The sequence below is a fragment of the Pseudophryne corroboree genome, chromosome 4, assembly GCF_028390025.1.
Source record: "Pseudophryne corroboree isolate aPseCor3 chromosome 4, aPseCor3.hap2, whole genome shotgun sequence".
Classification (NCBI taxonomy): Eukaryota; Metazoa; Chordata; class Amphibia; order Anura; family Myobatrachidae; genus Pseudophryne; species Pseudophryne corroboree.
In genome coordinates, this window is record NC_086447.1 from 446,092,191 (window position 1) to 446,113,267 (window position 21,077).

The window sequence follows — 21,077 nt, forward strand, 5'->3', positions numbered from 1 at the left end:
GGCCCTAACCTTAGGGGACCTACTAGTGAAAACGAACATCACTCCAACCCCTAAAGGCCTTGACGCAAGTTAAGAGACCAGGTTGCTACCGGTGCGCAGCTTGCACCACTTGTAAATATTTGGAAACAGGTCACACCTTTAACAATCCACACACAGGCAAGCAATTCAAAATCAGACATGTGGTCACCTGCACGACACCATTTATAGTATACATTATCATTTGCCCATGTGGCTTACTATATGTTGGACAGACAATCCGGAATCTTAGGGATAGGATGGCACTGCATAGATCGGCATTAAGGCATCGCTTATGGGCAAACCTGTGGACCAACCGGTTGCACGCCACTTTAAGTCTCAAGGCCATCCACTCGCCAGCTTGCGATATAAGATCATCGACCACATCCCTAACCCTGTGAGAGGGGGCGACCGTCATACAGCATTATCTAGATGTGAATCGAAGTGGATTTTCTTGTTGGACACACTGTCACCAAATGGACTTAACGAAAAATTCACTTGGAATGTGTTCTTGTAAAAATTTACTTGAAAAGTGTTCTTGTAACACTACACTTACCAATCTTGATCCTTACCCTTTTTCCTCCCCCTCTCCCCCCCCCCCCCCCCCCCACTTCCCTCCTCCGCCCCTCCTTCCTGCTTTCCCTCCCCCTCCTAACCCCCCCCCCCCCTCCCCTTCCCCCCCTTTCTTCCTTCCTCCTTCTTTCCCCCCTTCCCTCCCCCCCTCCCCCCCCTTCCCCCCCCCTCCCTTCCTTGGCCTCCTCTTTCTCCCCCCCCCCCCCCCGCCTATCAAACCCTTTCCTTCCTCCTTGTCTTCCCCTTGTCGGGGTGCTACAGCCTAGTAGGATCCACCCTGATCACATTACAGTCTGCTAGCCCATTTTGGGCCTTTTGCATCAATCATTATCTCGCATGCATTACACTGGCTGCTAACACGGTGTATCTTTTTAAGTCTTGATTTCCCTGTCTCTTTTATGTCTACATCCCTTTTGTGCATCTTCAGCGGAGCTTCAGTTTTTAACCTCTTAAATGTTTTTTACATTCACTCTCACTTTTCACCCTCTCCGGGTGTCGTACATTTCAGTTCCATATCACTTTTGTTTATATTCCCTATATTCCTTCTAGACACGACGGGTCTCCCCGGCGCCTGTGTGCATTTCCGTTGCCTAGCAACGATGACGTCAGCTATGCGCCACTCGGGCGCCGCACCCGGAAGTCCCGAACACGGACACCGGGAACACCTGTCCAAGCATGTCTTTAAAAGGTGAGTCTTTCTCTCGGTATGTTTGGTTTTCGCTGCTTTTCACAACACACTCTACATGGGTTACCTTACCTGAAGAAAAGGCTTGCTGCCTTGAAACGTTGTAAGACCTCCATGTTTTTTTCATTGTTTGTACACTTTTGATTTGCCATGCTTTGCACATAAATCATTTTTCAAAGTCCTCGGAGTGCCGCCTCTGTCCTTTCCAGATATACCTGAGCCACAGGTGGGAAAGGCATGCTACCTGAATTAATCTAAGGAAGGCACCCAGGCATATGCATTTCTCATACAGAGTGCCGGATGTATACATTGATATATATATATATATATATATATATATACACACAGTATATAATGTACATACAGTGTACATACATACATTCAGCCTGGCATTCCTCTGGTAATTCATAGATCACAGCATATTCCACCACTTCTCACACCTTGACAATGGGGTAAGACACCCCGAATCGTTGGTGGAATACGCTGTGATCCTTTTTAAATACACATCACTTGTTACAAGACCTTGAGTGCCGCAGTCCTTCTTCATCCTATATTTATATTTATATATATATAGTCACGGACTGAGGTTGTTGTGAATCCGGTTTTAGGTTTTAGTGTGATGAGATGTGTCAGTAGACTGTGACGTGAAAGTTCCTTGTCAGATACAGTATAATTCTTTGTCATATGCGATACAGGGTACTAGTACGGAGTGTTGGCGGAGATCCAGATCAGTGGCACAGAGTCTAACCTGCCGGCGGTTTTCATCAGGGACCCCCTCAAGGTAGTTTGAAATTTGCGGCATACGATGAGCAGGTTGCAGCCCCCTGGCTGGGTCACTCAATACTAGCACTGAAACTTGGAAAGAGGATAACTGGACTCAGAAAAAAAACTGAAGTGTATCGCTGGAAGACGGTGTGGAGAGCAGATGAGATTAACGAGATCGGATATTGAGCTGAATTAGCTGGAACTGTAAGACTGTGGTTATCAGCTGGTACCAATGGTTTGTGGTTATCTGCTGGAATTGATCTGTGGATAATGCCTGAAACCGATGGTCTATGAATATCGGTTGGGACCTATGGAGCCAGGAGTATCGGCTGGGACCGATGGAGCCAGGAGTATCGGCTGGGACCGATGGAGCTAGGAGTATCGGCTGGGACCGATGGAGCAAGGAGTATCGGCTGGGACCGATGGAGCCAGGAGTATCGTCTGGGACCGATGGAGCCAGGAGTATCGGCTGGGACCGATGGAGCCAGGAGTATCGGCTGGGACCGATGGAGCCAGGAATATCGGCTGGGACCGATGGAGCCAGAGTGCTCAAGCTGGATTTAAGCAATGGATACACCTAAATGGACACGCTGTAGACAAATCTGCACTGGCAGCCTGTGATTCTAATTCACTCCCCTTTATTCCATAAATAGTTCAGAGATTTGTTGCTGCGATCAGCTGAACAGCTGGCTAGCTCGGATTAGCTGAGGACTGGTCACGTGCGTGTAACCAACATCGCTGTGCCCATGTCTGGGATTTGCAGGGAACTCTGACGTGGAATAGGCCCATATGTTGGGGAAGCGGAACACAGAGCAGGACAGTGGAGAACTTGAACTGGAGAAGGCATGTCTAGCTGGGATCACTGTATGAGGACAACATAGGCAGACTTCACTGCTGAATTCAGAACTCTGCAGATTACTCACACTGGAGAGCTCACACAGGTGGCTAATCAACAGCTAGCAACACAGACTGCAGCTTGTATGCTGGGAGACTGTCCAGGTGGCAGCATAGGGTAGAGGTAAATCATACATTTTTATATATATATATATATACATATATATATATATACTAGGGCTGGGCAAGTTAACGCGTTAATATCGCGTTAACGCATTAACTAATTAATGGCGACAATTATTTTAACGCCGCAGCGCTATCCTAACTACAATGCCGTCCGTGAGCCAATCGGAGGTCACGGACCGGCAGCCAATCAGGAGCTGCCATTTGGCAGCTCCTGATTGGCTGCGGCCCGTGACCTCCGATTGGCTCACGGACGGCTCTTTACTGATAATAACACTGATGGCCGCCGCTCCTCTTCCCTCCCTGCCTCTGCTGCTCCCCACCGCACTGCCGCTGATGTGAGGGGAGGAGAGCGCAGCCTGCGCCTCTCCTTCCCCTCAGTCTCCGGCAGGTGCGGGTGTCTTCATTCAAGTCAGTGCCGCCCGCGAGCTCTGATTGGCTCACGGATTGGCGCTGAATTGAACTGAGACACCCGCCGGAGACTGAGGGGAAGGAGAGGCGCAGGCTGCACTCTCCTCCCCTCACACAGACAGGACAGCAGCGGCAGCGGTGAGTAGCAGGGGACCTGGCACTAAGGGATATCTGGCACTGGGGGGGGGGCATGTATACCTGGCACTGAGGGATATCTGGCACTGGGGGGGCATGTATACCTGGCACTGAGGGATATCTGGCACTGGGGGGCATGTATACCTGGCACTGAGGGATATCTGGCACTGGGGGGGCATGTATACCTGGAACTGGGGCTTATCTGGCACTGGGGGGACATGTGTATCTGGCACTGTGGGCATATCTGGCACTGTGGGGGAATTTCTGTATCCGGCACTGGGGGGCAATGTATATCTGACACAGTGGGGGTATTTGTGCATCTGGCACTGTGGGGCAATGTGTATCTGGCACTGTGAGGCAATGTATATCTGGCAGCCATGGAGACCGTGACAGCGCCGGTGCCATTTCAAGTGTATTGCTGGCCGCCAGCGAGCCAATTGGAACTCGAGGACTGGCAGCCAATCAGGAGCGCAATACACTAATTTTGAATTCATTATTGAATCTTGCGCATAACAATGCGATTAATCGCGATTAATCGGAGAAAATCATGCGATTAATCGCGATTAGAATTTTTAATCGTTGCCCACCACTAATATATACGCAAAAGCACACACAATATATATATATACACACACACACTGGGGCAAAAAAGTATTTGGACAGCCACCGATTGTGCAAGTTGACCTACTTAAAAAGATGAGAGAGGTCTGTAATTTCCATCATAGGTACACTGTGAGAGACAGAATCTGAAAAAAAAAAAAAAAACTTGTATATTCATATAAATTAATATTTGGACACCTACCAAGCAGCAAGATTTCTGTCTCTCACAGACCTGTTACTTCTTCTTTAAGAAGCTCCTCTATCCTCCACTCGTTACTTGTATTAATGGCACCTGTTTGAACTGGTTATCTGTATAAAAGACACCTGTCCACACCCTCAAACAGTCAGACTGCTACCTCTCCACCATGGCCAAGACCAGAGAGCTGTCTAAGGACACCAGGGACAAAATTGTAGATCTGCACAAGGCTGGTATGAGCAACTCGACAATAGGCAATCAGCTTGGTGAGAAGAGATCAACTGTTGGCGCAATTATTAAAAAATGGAAGAAATACAAGATCACTGACAATCTCCCTCGACTTGGGGCTCCATGCAAGATTTCACCTCGTGGGGTATCAGTGATCTTGAGAACGGCGAGGAATCAGCCCAGAACGACACGGGGGGACCTGGTCAATGACCTCAAGAGAGCTGGGACCACAGTCACAAAGGTTACCATCAGTAAAACACTACGTCTTCATTTATTGAAATCCTGCAGCGCCCGAAAGGTCCCCCTGCTTAAGCCAGCACATGTCCAGGCCCATCTAAAGTTTGCCAGTGACTATCTGGATGATCCAGAGGAGGATTGGGAGAATGTAATGTGGTCAGATGAGAGCAAAATCAAACTTTTTGGTATAAACTCCACTCGCCGTGTTTGAAGGGAGAAGAATGATGAATGGCATCCCAAGAACACCATACCCACTATGAAGCATGGGGGAGGAAACATCATGCTTTGGGGCTGCTTTTCTGCAAAGGGGACAGGACGACTGATCCGTATTAAGGAGAGGATGAATGGGGCCATGTATCGTGAGATTTTGCGCAAAAACCTCCTTCCCTCAGTAAGAGCATTGAAGATGGAACGTGGCTGGGTCTTCCCGCATGACAATGACCCCAAACACACCGCCCGGGCAACTAAGGAGTGGCTCCGTAAGAAGCATTTCAAGGTCCTGGCCAGTCTCCAGACCTCAACCCAATAGAAAATCTGTGGAGGAAGTTGAAAGTCCGTGTTGCCCGGCAATAGCCCCAAAACATGACAGATCTAGAGAAGATCTGCATGGAAGAGTGGGCCAAAATACCTGCTACAGTGTGTGCAAACCTGGTCAAGAACTACAGAAGAAGTTTAACCTCTGTACTTGCCAACCGAGGTTATATTACAAAGTATTGAGTTAAAACTTTTTGATTGTCCAAATATTTATTTTCCACAAGAATATACAAATAAATTGATTAAAAATCATACAATGTGGGGGCGTGGCTTGACACAGCATGGTGTAGGCAGCTTCCTGCCAGAGCTCCTGCTAATATCCTGATCTATCTCCTGTTTCCTTGGTGTTCTGTGGCTGAAAATTTCTGCAAGAGTGCAGTACCCCCCTCTGCTCCTCCAGTGTGAATTTGGGGATCCTCTGTGCCAAGAGTCCTAACTTACTGGCTGGTGAAATCTGTGACTGGATCCTGAGGAAGACTCTGCTCTGTGTGTGGCTGTTTCTCCTGCTGCAGCTCTGCCCTCACTCAGCTGCTGGGGCCAGTGTGCTCAGGGCTGGTGAGCTTGTATTATACACAGCACACATTCCACTGCCTGTCCCCTGAGCACATAGTATTACAGAGACAACACTCCTTGTGAATTTGGGACAGAGCTTTAACTATAACCGTAGTGCAGGGAAGAGCACTGTATGCCTGGCTCCCTCTCACCTCTAGAACACATTTGCTGGACTCACACCCCTGCGTTCTGTGGATGAGCTGAGCTCCTGTGTGTATAACTCTGCTCCCTTTCTACCAGTGGATCCTCCTCTTGCTCCTACAGTATATTGCTTCTTCCCCCTGCAGCCATGTTTAATCCTGTTCATATTTCTGGACATTCGGTCTCAATCATCCTGAAGGCTATCGCGGAATCCGAGCAAAGGGTTCTTAATATGTTTGGAGTAGAAACTGTTGCAGTAACGGGTTCTCCTGTGGGGTCCACCTGCCCGCCGGTGCTGCTACCCTCGGAACCTTTGGGGGAGCTTGTATCTGTGGTGCCTGTCGCTCCGCTACAGTCGATGCTTAATGCTAGAGGTTCCTCCGACGAACGCATTGTGAACAAAATGGGGGAGTTGCGGATTCTTCCTGCGCATATTCACCGTTATTTGCAGTGGGTGATGGCGCGTGGGATGTCGGTGACTGCCTCCGTCTCATCGTTGGTGACTGTATGGACCTCCATTGCAATTTTCTTTGAGGGTCCGCAGTGTGACCTCCTTGATAATGGGGGAGAATGGTATTGTATCACTTCGCAGTTAGTTGTGGTGTTTGGGAGAGGGACGGTTCTCCATTCTACATTTACCGTGGAACTGTGGCCTATCCTCTTATCTATCTGGCTAATGCTGTGCGGGATGGTTGCTGGCTCCACTACTTTCCTGACTACTGCTCGTGTACCACTAAATGACTTGATTCCAGAGTGGGCTTATCCTCCGGACTAATTTTCTTTCTTTCCAAGTCTGTATGATACCTCACTGGTTACCGGGTCCTTGGCTGTGTTCTATTTTATTGTTGATACTTTCTTAAATACTATATTCTATCCTGTTTTTTGTATGTCTTACCATTGATATCATTTTGTTATTTGATGGTTCTAAGATATGTTTTATTTGACCATCGCTTATTTAAGGGTTACATATCCCTATATACTGTTGTATCTGTAGGGTGCTACCAGCACTATTCCTTATATTTCCGGGTCGCTTATCATATCTCCATATTTGCATATTATTATTTTTTTTATTTTTTTATTCTCATATGAGGGAGATCTACTCTATTTACTGTTCGGCCACATTTCTTCTTTTTTTATTTTATTTGCCCCAGTCACTTATTTTTTTCATTTATCCTGGTATTAGGGAAGGGAGGGAGGGGGGGGTTTGACAGTTAGGTCACGTAGTTTAATGGGGGGTGGGGGGGGGAGTTGGGGATCCAGGTATACCTAGGTTGGGGATAGGCTATACAGGGTGGGGGGTTTTGAGGTGGTTTGTTTTGGGGGGTTTTGTTTTTTGTTCTGTATTGTAGGGATTTTTGTTTTATCTCTATGAGCTGCAGAGGTCTTAGGATTTTAATTATTTCTTATCTTTTTTTTTTTCTTCTGTATACTCAGGCAGGTGTTTTATCTATAGTTTGCAGTGCCAATACTTTAGTATTTTTCTACGCCTCATGGGTCAGTCTTTTTTTATTTTAATTTATCATTTTATCCTCAATGTGTGAGCTCACATGGCGCCTGTGGGTTCTTACTCTTACTGCTTATTGCTATAATGTGGGGCGTAATGTATGTCCTGTACTATTAGACGTGTACTGCAGTTGTATTCTGTGTCTCCTGTCTGACCGTACTTCTGCTTGCATCCTGCATACTTTACTATACCTGCCGGTATTGTTTGTTTTATATGTATACTTTTTTTTTTTTTTCTTCATATTATCATATTATTCTTTTGGGGATGTTCATTTAAAACTTTCAATAAAAAATACGCAATTTAAAAAAAAAAAAATCATACAATGTGATTTCCTGTTTGTTTTTTTCAGATTCTGTCTCTCGCAGTTGAAGTGTACCTATGATGGAAATTACAGAGCTCTCTAATTTTTTTAAGTGGGTCAACTTGCACAATCGGTGGCTGTCCAAATACTTTTTTGCCCCACTGTGTATATGTATATATATATGTGTGTGTGTGTGTATATATATATATATATATATTTAAATGATTATTTAAATGGTCAGTTTAAACCATTACTGGGTGTGGTTCATTTCATAATTACTCATATTCTCACCTGTGCTCTCTCTGATCCTTTCTTCATCAGTTTTCACGGTTATGTCACTGAGAAGCGGCTGGATGACATGCTCGGGGAAGAGCTCTTCATGGAGTCCTAGAAAAGGCTGCAAGTTTGCACTCGTATTGCTAAGGACAGTTAACAATACAATCTCATCCTGGAAGTTGTTCCATAGCTTTGACAGTGAAATAAAGAGTGGCTGAAAGAGAAGCAACATTAATTAGCTGAGTGTTTGCAGGAAAACGTTATTCCCATTTTATTTATATTTATTTTTCACTGCATTTAGCTGGTAAGAATCAAGCTCTTCACTACCAACAAGGGCGTTATCCTATTAGCAGTGGTACTTTACCGCTGCTAATAGGATCACCGGGGGCTATCCTATTAGCCCCAATACCTGCACTTATCGGGAATTATGCTTCAGGCGCCTCAGGAACCCAAAACAGAATCCACAATAAGGTGCCGCCAGAGCCACTATAACACATGGGATGGGGGACATATCCCTAATCCCATGTGTTTTTCGTGAGATCGCGGGTCCAATTTTGGACCTTCAATATGTCCTCCAATTGGATACCACGATCATGACCATAGGTCATTAATCATGATATCCGTCCGTTTTGATCATCTGGAATCACATCGGGGCTCATAGGATACCGCCCATGGTATGTGCCATGTGCATAAAAAACAAATAACTCAAAAGTACTGCTTACAGCATATATATTGCCTACAAATGCAAAGGGAGCCCACAATGGCTATATAAACATTGCAATCTGGTCACTTGCATAGTGAATGGCCAAATGTTTAACTGCTTACTGATCCAGACAGCCAAGCAGAATTGCAGAACTGCACCATATGTAGCCAGCTTATACAGTATATATAAACAAAACAGGGTCAGACTGAGGCATGAATGCAATGGTAGGGGCCCATGCCTAAGAGGCTTGGCCAACCATTAAAGAGGACATAACCTGCAGTCAACATGGATACTACAGTGCCTGGGCCCATATACAGATGTGTCCTCATATCTTTGTCTGTGATGTGTACGTATCGCAGGCTGTATTTCCCAACACTGCATACCGTAACAGGAGCATTACAAATATAAACACACTTTGCAGCGACAGGCAGCGATTGTCCCGCTGCCCAAAATAAGGAGGAGCCGGCGGGAGTCAATAAGAATGGGTAGTGGGGAGCTGTGCTCCCGCTACCCATTGTTACCAGTGCTTTTACTTGGCGGCATTCGCAGGTGGGTGCATATGCATGCGCCCGTGAACAGTAGCAAAACAAAAGAAAGCAGTGAATACAGGAGGGTACACTTTTCCGCGATGCAATGCCATGCTATTCAGCCTCCCGCAGCAAAGATGTGTAAGGACACATCTATATGGTAATCCAACCACTACATTTTATTGGCAGGAGGGCGAATCTTGGTGTAGTTTCTACAACCAAAAGCCTGTTTATCCATGTTCCTGCAGTACTAGGTAACTGATCCTCTAATAGAGTAACAATATTTGATGGTTGTGCAAAGTCTGGAACCTGACATTAGAGGAGTTGTGGCCCAGTGGCAGTGGGCCCACTGGGGATTTCCCCTATGCCTTGTGGGACAGTCCAGGCCTGTAAACAAAGGACATCTTATAAACAGTCACCTATTATTACTTACATAGACTTGTGCAGTGGGAATTGCTGTCTTTGACTGTACAGTGGTCCTTAATTGTTCAATCAGTGATCCATAGTGTTTATCAATCATTTCCATTTGTTGTGCACAAGTGTTGACATCGGACTACAAAATAAGAGATGGTAAGCTTTCTTGCGCAGACACAAGCATAAGACAACTCCACAACAATACACTACAAAAAACAAAACAGACTTATTCAATGAGTGGTCCTCACCATCTCAGGTATAAGGACACACCTTCCACATGCTTTTTTATTTAATTATTCACAAATGTTAAACATTATGATAAATAAAACAATAACTGCAATCAAATATACTTGTTTAAATGACTATAAGAGTACCTGTGCAGCATGGATGCAAAAGCAGTCTCTAGAACCAGAAGAGGAAGGAAGCATGGTTAAAGGAACGGTTATGGGCCCTCATTCCGAGTTGATCGCTCGGTAATTTTCTTCGCATCGCAGTGAAATTCCGCTTAGTACGCATGCGCAATATTCGCACTGCGACTGCGCCAAGTAATTTTACAATGAAGATAGTATTTTTACTCACGGCTTTTTCTTCGCTCTGGCGAACGTAGTGTGATTGACAGGAAATGGGTGTTACTGGGCGGAAACACAGCGTTTTCGGGGCGTGTGGATAAAAACGCTACCGTTTCCGGAAAAAACGCAGGAGTGGCCGGAGAAACGGGGGAGTGTCTGGGCGAACACTGGGTGTGTTTATGACGTCAAACCAGGAACGACAAGCACTGAACTGAACGCAGATGCCGAGTAAGTCTGAAGCTACTCTGAAACTGCTAAGTAGTTTGTAATCGCAATATTGCGAATACATCGGTCGCAATTTTAAGAAGCTAAGATACACTCCCAGTAGGCGTAGGCTTAGCGTGAGCAACTCTGCTAAATTCGCCTTGCGAGCGATCAACTCGGAATGAGGGCCATGGTTCACAACCAATGACTGCCGTTTCATGTCTCTGCCTTCCAGCTACATAACAAGGCAGCAGTGTACCCTGTGCTGGCCCCACCCCCTAAACCTGAGATGTAATGACATCACACCCAAGGGGCTGGGCTACCGACTCTGGAAAGTAAAGCTCTGCACGGTGAATCCGCAGCTCTACAGGCTACAGGGCTCCTGGCCGGAGCTCTCGGTGGCTCTGCAGTAACATTACTGTCTGCAAGGTGCTGTTCCAGGCACGCTGCAAAGCACATGCAGGTGTCATGGGACAGCACTCCCACGGCTCTGTGACTTTTGGTGCCTTCTGATGTCTCTCCTCATTCCAGCTATACTAGACCACCAGTACTACACAGAAATACCAGTCACCAATGAAAGCTTTATTACTTGATGGCTGACAATGCTGCTGCATAGGAATGGCCACCTGTACTTTCCCCACGAGCAGCTCTAATTGGTATTCCTCTATCTTACAAATGCGTCCTCATACACTGTGGCTGAAGTGGCAGCAAATAGTCCCTCTTGAGGCCAGGTTCCGAGCCACTCAGACGTGACAAGCATAATTAAAACAACTAGAAGCAACAAAACTACATTGCTAGCATACATTGACCACTGGCGCTTGCGGCATTTGTGCTCTCTCAGAGTCTGAATCTGTGCACAAATGCACAAAACGTTACAATACAAGCAGCTGCGGCTTTTCCTCACGCCAACTTCTGTTGTGCTTTATCTGTGACTATAAGTGTGTATACTAATTCCAGTGCAATTAGACTTACAGCCTAGTACACCTAGGGCCTGATTCAGACCTGATCGTTACTGTGCGTTTTCGTACAGCGGGCGATTATCGAACTACTGTGCATGTGTATGCACCACAATGCGCACACGCGTAGCCAAACAGCGACAGGATGATGTGAAAATTTTGAACGCACGGCTGTTCTGAAGATGATTCACAGGAAGAGGACGTTTGTGGGTGGTAACTGGCCGTTTCAGAGAGTGTCTGGAAAAACGCAGGCGTTCACAAGCGTTTTCAGGGCGGGTATGTGACGTCAGCTCCGGCCCCGATCAGTATGATTTGTTCGCAGTGGAGGAGTAAGCATTGAGCTACGCACAGACTGCACAGAATGGGAAAAACATTTGAGGGTGAGTGTGATGCGAATGGTTTTGCAGCTGCCCACTGACTGAGGGGAATTTTTCGCACAGCGAACACATGCAATTGCACACTTGCTCAGGCCGGATTTTCACTCCCCCTGGGCGGCGACTATCTGATGGCAGGACAGTGTAATTTCCAGCAAAGAGATCAGGTCTGAATCGGGCCCCCCTAGTACACACCTTCTCGAACACTGTCAGTGGCTTGTTGATGCTTCTGTGATGTGACTAAGATGCAGAAGTAAAACAAAAATACAGTAAGCTACGCGTCTGAGAATGTCTCGGTCATGCCAGGCTTTTCGCACCATGGGGGTCATTCCGAGTTGATCGCTAGATAAAAATGTTCGCAGCGTAGCGATTAAGTGAAAAAGCGGCACTTCTGCGCATGCGGCGCAATGCGCGCGCGCGTCGTACTTTCACAGCCGATGTAGTTTTACACAAGAGGCTTTTCATTCGCAATGTCCGCCGCAGAGTGATTGACATGAAGTGGGCGTTTCTGGGTGTCAACTTACCGTTTTCAGGGATTGTTCGGAAAAACGCAGGCGTGCCAGGAAAAACGCAGGTGTGGCTGGGAGAACGCAGGGCGTGTTTGTGACGTCAAATCCGGAACTGAACAGTCTGAAGTGATCGCAAGCTAGGAGTAGGTCTGGAGCTACTCTGAAACTGCACAATTTTTTTTGGTAGCCGCTCTGCGATCCTTTCATTCGCACTTCTGCTAATCTAAAATACACTCCCAGTGGGAGGCGGCATAGCGTTTGCACGGCTGCTAAAAACTGCTAGCGAGCGATCAACTCGGAATGACCCCCCCATATGTCGTAAAGATGCTCAGTGTATGAGGAAACATCTGTAGGTATGAAATGTACCTCTTAGACTGTAAGCTCAGTAGATATAGGTCATCTTTACCTTCTGATTTATGTCCCTGTATGTAATATATTTGTGTTATGAACCCATCAAGTGCTGTGTAATACGTCAGAACTTTAAAAATATGTTATTTTTACCTGAACATACGTAACACCCACACAAACTCATTGTTAATGCACATAACACTGACCTGAATGATGTTTAAAAAGACCTCATGTTGCCTTGCATTGAAAAGCAGTTCTTTCAGCTGGGTTAAATTCAACAGATTAATTTTTTCAGCTTTTTCGTCCATCTCTTCAATGACAGCTGTGTACTTGTATATCATCTCCTGACATGACTGCAGCTCTGATTCAATATGCTTTGTGGTGGCAGGTATTGCCTCTTTCAGAATACTTGGCACTGCCGAGATAAGAAAAACGTATTTATATCCTGTATAAAGTCCCTTTTTCTTATGTGATAAAGCAAAGTAAATTTTAAATTGGCTTGACACAAATTTCTGACAGTCAGCACAGAAAGCTGTGGGTCATCATACATAAGACACGGTCACACACATGTATATAACAGGCTGTATTACCTACATGGAAAGAGGTCTATGATTGAGGAATTATGGTGGTAATTCAGACCTGGTCACACGCAGGCTATTTTTTGCACTGCTGCTGCGACCAGGTTATCGCCGCCCACAGGGGAGGGGAGATTTGCTGTGCAGGGCTGCAAACGCATGTTACATCTGCCCCACCTGCATTGCACCTGGTTTTGCCCAATTGCTAACTTTTTTTGGTTTGCTAACAAACCTGAATAACCACCTAAGTCTGAAGACTGTGCTGACCATTGCATGATATGAAGCCTACAGTTTTGTTCTTTTCCCTAAAACAGGGGTGGCCCGCAAAGCCGTTTGCTCTGGCCCACCCGCTTCTCCCAGTGAGACACGTGTCTCAGCTGTCAGTGTCAGGACAGGGAGGAGAGCGCGGCGGTGGCGTGTAGAACTTGAAACCAGCCGCCGGTTCGTGAGCCAATCAGAGCTCGCGGACCGGCAGCCAATCAGGAGCCGCGGCTACCGGTCCGCGAGCTCTGATTGACTCTCGAACCGGCGGCTGGTTTCAAGTCCTACACGCCACCGCCCAACATAGCCGCGCTCTCCTCCGTGTCCCGCCGAAAGGAGCGGTAAGTAGCACGGAAGGGGGGGGGGGGCACTGTGGGGGCATTTGTATACCTGGCACTGTGGGGGGCATCTGTACACCTGGCACTGTGGGGGCATTTGTATACCTAGCACTGTGGGGGCATCTGTATACCTGGCACTGTGGGGGGGCATTTGTATACCTGGCACTGTGGGGGGCATCTGTATACCTGGCACTGTGGGGGCATCTGTATACCTGGCACTGTGGGGGCATCTGTATACCTGGCACTGTGGGGTCATCTGTATACCTGGCACTGTGGGGGCATTTGTATACCTGGCACTGTGGGGGCATCTGTATACCTGGCACTGTGGGGACATCTGTATACCTGGCACTGTGAGGGGCATTTGTATACCTGGCACTGTGAGGGGCATCTGTATACCTGGCACTGTGGGGGAATTTGTATACCTGGCACTGTGAGGGGCATCTGTATACCTGGCACTGTGGGGACATCTGTATACCTGGCACTGTGAGGGGCATCTGTATACCTGGCACTGTGGGGACATCTGTATACCTGGCACTGTGAGGGGCATTTGTACACCTGGCACTGTAAGGGGCATTTGTATACTTGGCACTGTGGGGGCATTTGTATACCTGGCACTGTGAGGGGCATCTGTATACCTGGCACTGTGAGGGGCATCTGTATACCTGGCACTGTGAGGGGCATCTGTATACGTGGCACTGTGGGGGCATCTGTATACCTGACACTGTGAGGGGCATTTGTACACCTGGCACTGTGAGGGGCATTTGTATACTTGGCACTGTGAGGGCATTTGTATGCCTGGCACTGTGAGGGGCATTTGTATACCTGGCACTGTGGGGGCAATTGTGGATCTGGCACTGCACTATTGGGGGCATATGTTTATCGCGTCCCATTTTAACTGGCCACACCCATTTTTTGGGGCGCCTATGGGGCAGACCTGCTGGGGGGCAGGGTCATTTTTTAAGTTGAGAATTTTTGTATGGCCCCCGAAGGATTTTATAAATATCCAAATGGCCCTCGGTAGAAAAAAGGTTCCCCCACCCCTGCCCTAAAATGTAGATCTGGCATAGCCTGCCCTAGATGTACTGTATCTATTGAGTGATTATGTTGCAGCAGGATGAACTCTTGAATAATTAGAATTAGACCAGATTTATTGTATGGAGCAACAGAAACCTGTGGTAGCCCTTTTGGTTCAGGGTGCCAGCCACACTGTGCAAGTCACAGCCTCGAAATCAAGCAAAAGAGCCCCAGACATCACGCTTGCTTCTCTACGTTTGGCAATGCTTTTAAATTTTGGGCTTTAATACACCAGGAGTAAAAACTGCCACTTTGTAAATAAACCCTACACACTGAACCATCATTTTGCCTACTCAAAGACCTACAAGAACCCTGGGTGATGAACCAAAGATTTCAACCTCTGATTCATGGATCTATAAGCCTTTCTTCCAGTCTTCAGTAGTCTACTGGCAGTGCTTCATGGCCCAGGCAAGCCTCTTATTCATTGCTGCAGAACAGCTTGTAAGTTCTTAACCCATTACTTGTTCCCTGACATAACGTCATTTTTGAAACCTTTTTTTTTTTTTTTTGCAGCTTTGCTAACCTGACATTAATTTCAACGGGATACAGATAATTTGCGGGCAGCAGCGAACCCGGTGGTCAGGATACAGACGCCAGAATCCCGACTGCTGACAATGCCGCCAGCCGGAATCCCTCCCATTCGTGGATGTCCACGACACCCATAGAGTGGGAATAGAACCTGTGGCGAGCACTCGCCCCGCTGCCGGCATACTGATGGCCGGGATGCCGTTGTTGGTATACTGATGGTCGGCACCCCCACCGTCGGTATATCATACTGAACCCATTTTAACCTGTACCTTTTACCTTTGTGCCATTTCAGGTTATTCACTGGACTTGAATTGCTTAGATTTCAATAAAAACTGGAAAAACAGGGGTTGTATAAAATTTTTATCTGATCGTGTATGTGTATTTATGAATAACAAAAAATGCCTGTCCTGAACTTAAAACATTATAACTGATATTTACAAGATACACAGGGGCAGATGTATTAAGCCTGGAGAAGTGATAAAGCAGTGATAAGTACAAGGTGATAACGCACCAGCCAATCAGCTCCAATATGTAAATTGACAGTTAGGAGCTAATTGGCTGGTGTGTTATCACCTTGCACTTATCACTGCTTTATCACTTCTCCAGGCTTAATACATCTGCCCCACAAAGTGAAAGTATGTTCTAATAACAAATAGGCAAAAAGAGGGCATCTATCCTAGACCATTTAGAAGCCATAATAATACAGCCTTCATACGTACAATCATCAATGCCCTCGCCACCTTTTCCACAGTCTTTGTTGAACAATCTGATTCCAGTGACAATCATGGTGAGTTCCTTCAGCTGACGTTCTTTGTCTTTCTTTACAAGAGACAGAAAGGTACCAAGCTCTGTATGTGGGAATACACTCTGAAGAGCAGCTGAGAAAATAAAATATACATGAGAAGCAAAATCTCTTATGATCATACATTGGGGAGCCCTGACACATATATTTATACGTGCCAGAGCTCCAATGCTGCTGAATACTGTTTATACCTGTATTTTCTGTCAAAGAATGCTAACTTCCTCTCACTAAGTTTGGCCCTCATTCCGAGTTGTTCGCTAGCTCTTTTTGTTCGCAGCGCAGCGATTAGGCAAAAAAGTGGCACTTCTGCGCATGCGTATGCGGCGCAATGCGCATGTGCGACGTACTTTCACAACAGCAGATGTTTTTTCACACAGGGTCTAGCGAAGCTTTTCAGTCGCACTGCTGGCCGCAGAGTGATTGACAGGAAAGGGGCGATTCTGGGAGGTAACTGACCGTTTTCAGAGAGTGTGCTGAAAAACGCAGGCGTGTCAGGTACAAACGCAGGCGTGCTTGTGAAAACGCAGGCGTGGCTGGACGAACGCAGGGCATGTTCGTGACGTCAAAACAGGAACTAAATAGTCTGAAGTGATCGCAAGCAAGGAGTACGTCTGAAGCTACTCAAAAATATTTTGCTGCCGCTCTGCGATCCTTCTGTTCGCACTTCTGCTAAGCTAAGATACACTCCCAGAGGGCGGCGGCTTAGCGTTTGCACGGCTGCTAAAAGCAGCTAGCGAGCGTACAACTCGGAATGAGGGCCTTTGTCTTTGCCATCAATTATAAACTTATATATTTGGTTTTTGTTTCTTTTTTTTGTCATATTTTATGCTGACCTGTGGCTTCCCTGACCACCTTGATTTCAGTCGGAGATCCAAGGCCAGATCTCAGTAGCACATAGCTGACAATCTTGCGATATAAGCTTTCTAATTCTTCCGCTGTACGAGCCCGGCTGTCCGTGATCTCCCTGCGCACAGACGCAAGCCTTGATTCCAGAACCCGATGATGTTCATCCAGGAACTCACCTGTAATTATCAAAAGTGGTAATACACAACTGCTAACCTTTTTCTGCTGCTCAACAATGGTAATTAAACAAACTAAGTAAAAAAAAAAAAATAAACAAACAAACAATATACACTTAATTTAACAAAATGGTATATTCAGTCACATGTCTACAATGTTATTTGTTTGCGGTCTGTAGGCATAGCTAAACACTATTGCTTTCTCTGAATATATTATCAGGCGACAGGGAGTTGGAATACATTTCCATCTATCTTACAGCATTTTGCGCAATTCTAGAACTTAGTTACCAGAAGGGGTAGTGAGCACCACCCTAAAGCTCTTTATATTCAAGCAACTAGCTTGCAGGCTCTTTGATATTGTAAAGGCATTGTACAAACAGGTTGGGTACAAGATCCCGGCAGTCGGAATCCCGGCGGTCAAAATACGGACGCCGTAATTCCGAATGTCAGAATGCCGGCGAGCGGAACGAGGCTTACGGGCTCGGCGGCTCGCTTTGCTCACCACAGGTTCTATTCCCGCTCCATGGGTGTGGTGGACACACGTAGGAGTGGGAATAGCTGTGGAGGCACTTCTGGCGATTAAGATTCTGGCGTCGGTATTTTGACTGCCAGGATTCCGACCGCCGGGATTCAAACTACATCCCATACGAACTGGTATAATAAAATGCTGGTATGTGATCAGTTATATGATTACGTTTGGAGATACAGGTTTTCTTTTCTCTTACGTCCTAGAGGATGCTTGGGACTCCGTAAGGCAGGGACGTGCGGTGAGCTAAATAGCTCAGGAGGCACTGGCTAGCACCAGAGCTAGATTTACATGCAGTATATGAGCCAAAACGTACATCTGGGCATTATACACAGGTGCAGCAGTATAAACTCCTGGAAATTTGGGGAGTTTTGATTAGAGATGTGTGGAAAGGATACACAGGTGAGGCACTGCCTCACCTGCCATAGACTTTTTACTCCAGAGTTTTGGCTATAAAAATTATTAGAATAATGCAAAGAAGATATTTCAAACATATTCTTTGTATTTTTCATATACTTTATACAGTCAAACCTCTGACACAAACGTTAGTATGACAGGAAAGGCTCTCACCTGCCTCACCCCACCACACGTCACTGCCGTAAGGACCATGGGGTATAGACGGGCTCCGCAGGAGACATGGGCACTCTAAGACTTTAGATGGGTGTGAACTGGCTCCTCCCTCTATGCCCCTCCTCCAGACCTCAGTTAGATCCTGTGCCCAGAGGAGACTGGATGCACTACAGGGAAGCTCTACTGAGTTTATCTGAAAAGACTTTTGTTAGGTTTTTTTTATTTTCAGGGAGCACTGTTGGCAACAGGCTCCCTGCTTCGTGGGACTGAGGGGAGAGAAGCAGACCCACTTTCCTGGACTGATGGGCTCTGCTTCTTAGGCTACTGGACACCATTAGCTCCAGAGGGTCGGAACACAGGTGGCGTCCTTGCTGTTCGTCCCAGAGCCGCGCCGCCGTCCTCCTCACAGAGCCGGAAGATTGAAGCCGGGTAAGTATAGAAAGCAAGAAGACTTCAAAGGCGGCAGGAGACTTCAGATCTTCATGAGGTACCGCGCAGCGGTCGCTCTGCGCGCCATTGCTCCCACAACACACACAGGCACAGCAAGGGTGCAGGACGCAGGGGGGGCACCCTGGGCAGCAATTTTTACCTCACATAAGACTGGCACACGTATATAGATACTGCGGAGGCAGTATATAATAAATCCCCTGCCAGTATAATAAAAATAGCGGGACCGAAGCCCGCCGTCGAGGGGGCGGAGCTTGATCTTCCAGCACTAACCAGCGCCATTTTCTCCACAGCATGCTGCAGAGAAGCTGCTCCCGGACTCTCCCCTGCTGAACAAGTAACGGGGCAAAAATGAGGGGGAGGGGCACATTTATTTGGTGCTAATGCTATATATAAAGCGCTGTACAGGCTGGGACTTTGTTTCAGTATCTAGTGGTGCTGGGTGTGTGCTGGCATACTCTCTCTCTGTCTCTCCAAAGGGCCTTATTGTGGGTCTGTCCCCATATTCATATATCCCAGTGGGGGTGTCAGTACGTGTGTGTCAACATGTCTGAAGCGGAAGGCTCGTCTAGGGAGGAAGCAGAGCAGATGGTGGTAGTGTCTCCGTCAGCACAGCCGACACCTGATTGGTTGGACATGTGGAATGTTTTAAATGCTAATGTGGCTTAATTACATAAGAGATTGGACAAAGCAGAGTCCAAGGACAAAGCAGGGAGTCAATCCATGGCTGTTACTGTGTCACAAGACCCTTCAGGGTCCCATAATCGTCCCTTTTCCCAGATAGCAGACACTGATACCGACACGGATTCTGACTCCAGTGTCGACTATGATGATGCAAGGTTGCACCCAAAAGTGGCCAAGAGTATTCAATATATGATTATTGCAATAAAAGATGTTATGCATATCACAGAGGACCCCTCTGTCCCTGACACAAGGGTATGCATGTTTAAGGAAAAGAAACCTGAGGTAACGTTTCCCCCATCTCATGAGCTGAACGCTTTATTTGAATAGGCTTGGGAAACTCCAGACAAGAGGCTGCAGGTTCCCAAGAGGATTATTATGGCGTATCCTTTCCCCTCAAAGGACAGGTTACGGTGGGAATCCTCGCCCACGGTGGACAAGGCCTTGACGCGCTTGTCCAAAAAAGGTGGCACTACCATCCCCGGACACGGCGGCCCTAAAGGATCCTGCGGATCGCAGGCAGGAAACTACCTTAAAATCAATTTATGCGACTACGGGAGCCCTGCTCAGACCTGCAGTAGCGTCGGCATGGGTGGGTAGCGCAATTGCAGCTTTGGCAGATAACTTGTGATCTGACATTGACACCCTAGATAAAGATATTATTTTGTTGACCTTAGGTCACTTCAAGGACGCAGCGTTATATATGAGAGAGGCTGCGAGAGATATTGGGCATTTGGGTTCAAGAGCCAATGCCATGGCAGTTTCTGCTAGAAGGTCCCTGTGGACCCGTCAATGGACAGGTGATGCTGACTCAAAGAGACATATGGAGGCTTTGCCTTACAAAGGTGAAGTTTTATTTGGGGAGGGCCTCGCGGACCTGGTTTCCACAGCTACCGCGGGTAAGTCTTCTTTTTTGCCTTACGTTCCCCCACAGCAGAAGAAAACACCTCAATACCAGATGCAGTCCTTTTGGTCTCATAAGTTCAGAAAGGGGCGTGGCTCTTCCTTCCTCGCCAGAGGTAGAGGGAAAAGAATACCAGCTACGGCTAGTTCCCAGGAACAAAAATCCTCCCCGGCCTCTACAAAATCCACCGCATGACGCTGGGGCTCCGCTACGGGAGTCCGCACCGGTGTGGGCACGTCTTCGACTCTTCAGCCAAGTCTGGGTTCAGTCGGATTTGGATCCTTGGGTGGTCGAAATTGTATCCCAAGGCTACAAGCTGGAGTTCGAAGATGTGCCTCCACACCGATTTTTCAAATCGGCCTTGCCAGCTTCTCCCCCAGAGAGGGAAATAGTTTCAGCTGCCATACAAAAGCTGTGTCAACAGCAAGTGATTATCAGGGTTCCCCTAGTGCAACAGGGGAAAGGGTTTTATTCAACCCTATTTGTGGTCCCGAAGCCGGATGGCTCGGTCAGACCAATTCTGAATCTAAAATCCCTAAACCTATATTTGAAGAGGTTCAAATTCAAGATGGAATCTC

General features: G+C 47.0%; 1 protein-coding gene and 1 long non-coding RNA gene across 2 annotated transcripts in view; one reads left to right on the plus strand and one right to left on the minus strand.

The window, feature by feature from the left end:
- LOC134909732 (uncharacterized) overlaps nucleotides 1-8,295 on the plus strand; it is a 136,147-nt gene extending 127,852 nt beyond the window's left edge. The window contains exon 3 of the long non-coding RNA XR_010176012.1: nucleotides 8,216-8,295. This is a non-coding gene — a long non-coding RNA (uncharacterized LOC134909732). The remainder of the gene's footprint in view (nucleotides 1-8,215) is intronic.
- The window catches only part of CFAP206 (cilia and flagella associated protein 206), a 155,865-nt gene that overhangs the window by 104,519 nt on the left and 30,269 nt on the right, over nucleotides 1-21,077 (minus strand). The window contains exons 5-9 of the mRNA XM_063916935.1: nucleotides 17,186-17,374; nucleotides 16,270-16,428; nucleotides 12,981-13,189; nucleotides 9,834-9,953; nucleotides 8,186-8,384 (exon numbers count right to left, since the gene is read on the minus strand). Coding sequence (XP_063773005.1) covers nucleotides 8,186-8,384; nucleotides 9,834-9,953; nucleotides 12,981-13,189; nucleotides 16,270-16,428; nucleotides 17,186-17,374 — 876 coding nt within the window. The remainder of the gene's footprint in view (nucleotides 1-8,185; nucleotides 8,385-9,833; nucleotides 9,954-12,980; nucleotides 13,190-16,269; nucleotides 16,429-17,185; nucleotides 17,375-21,077) is intronic.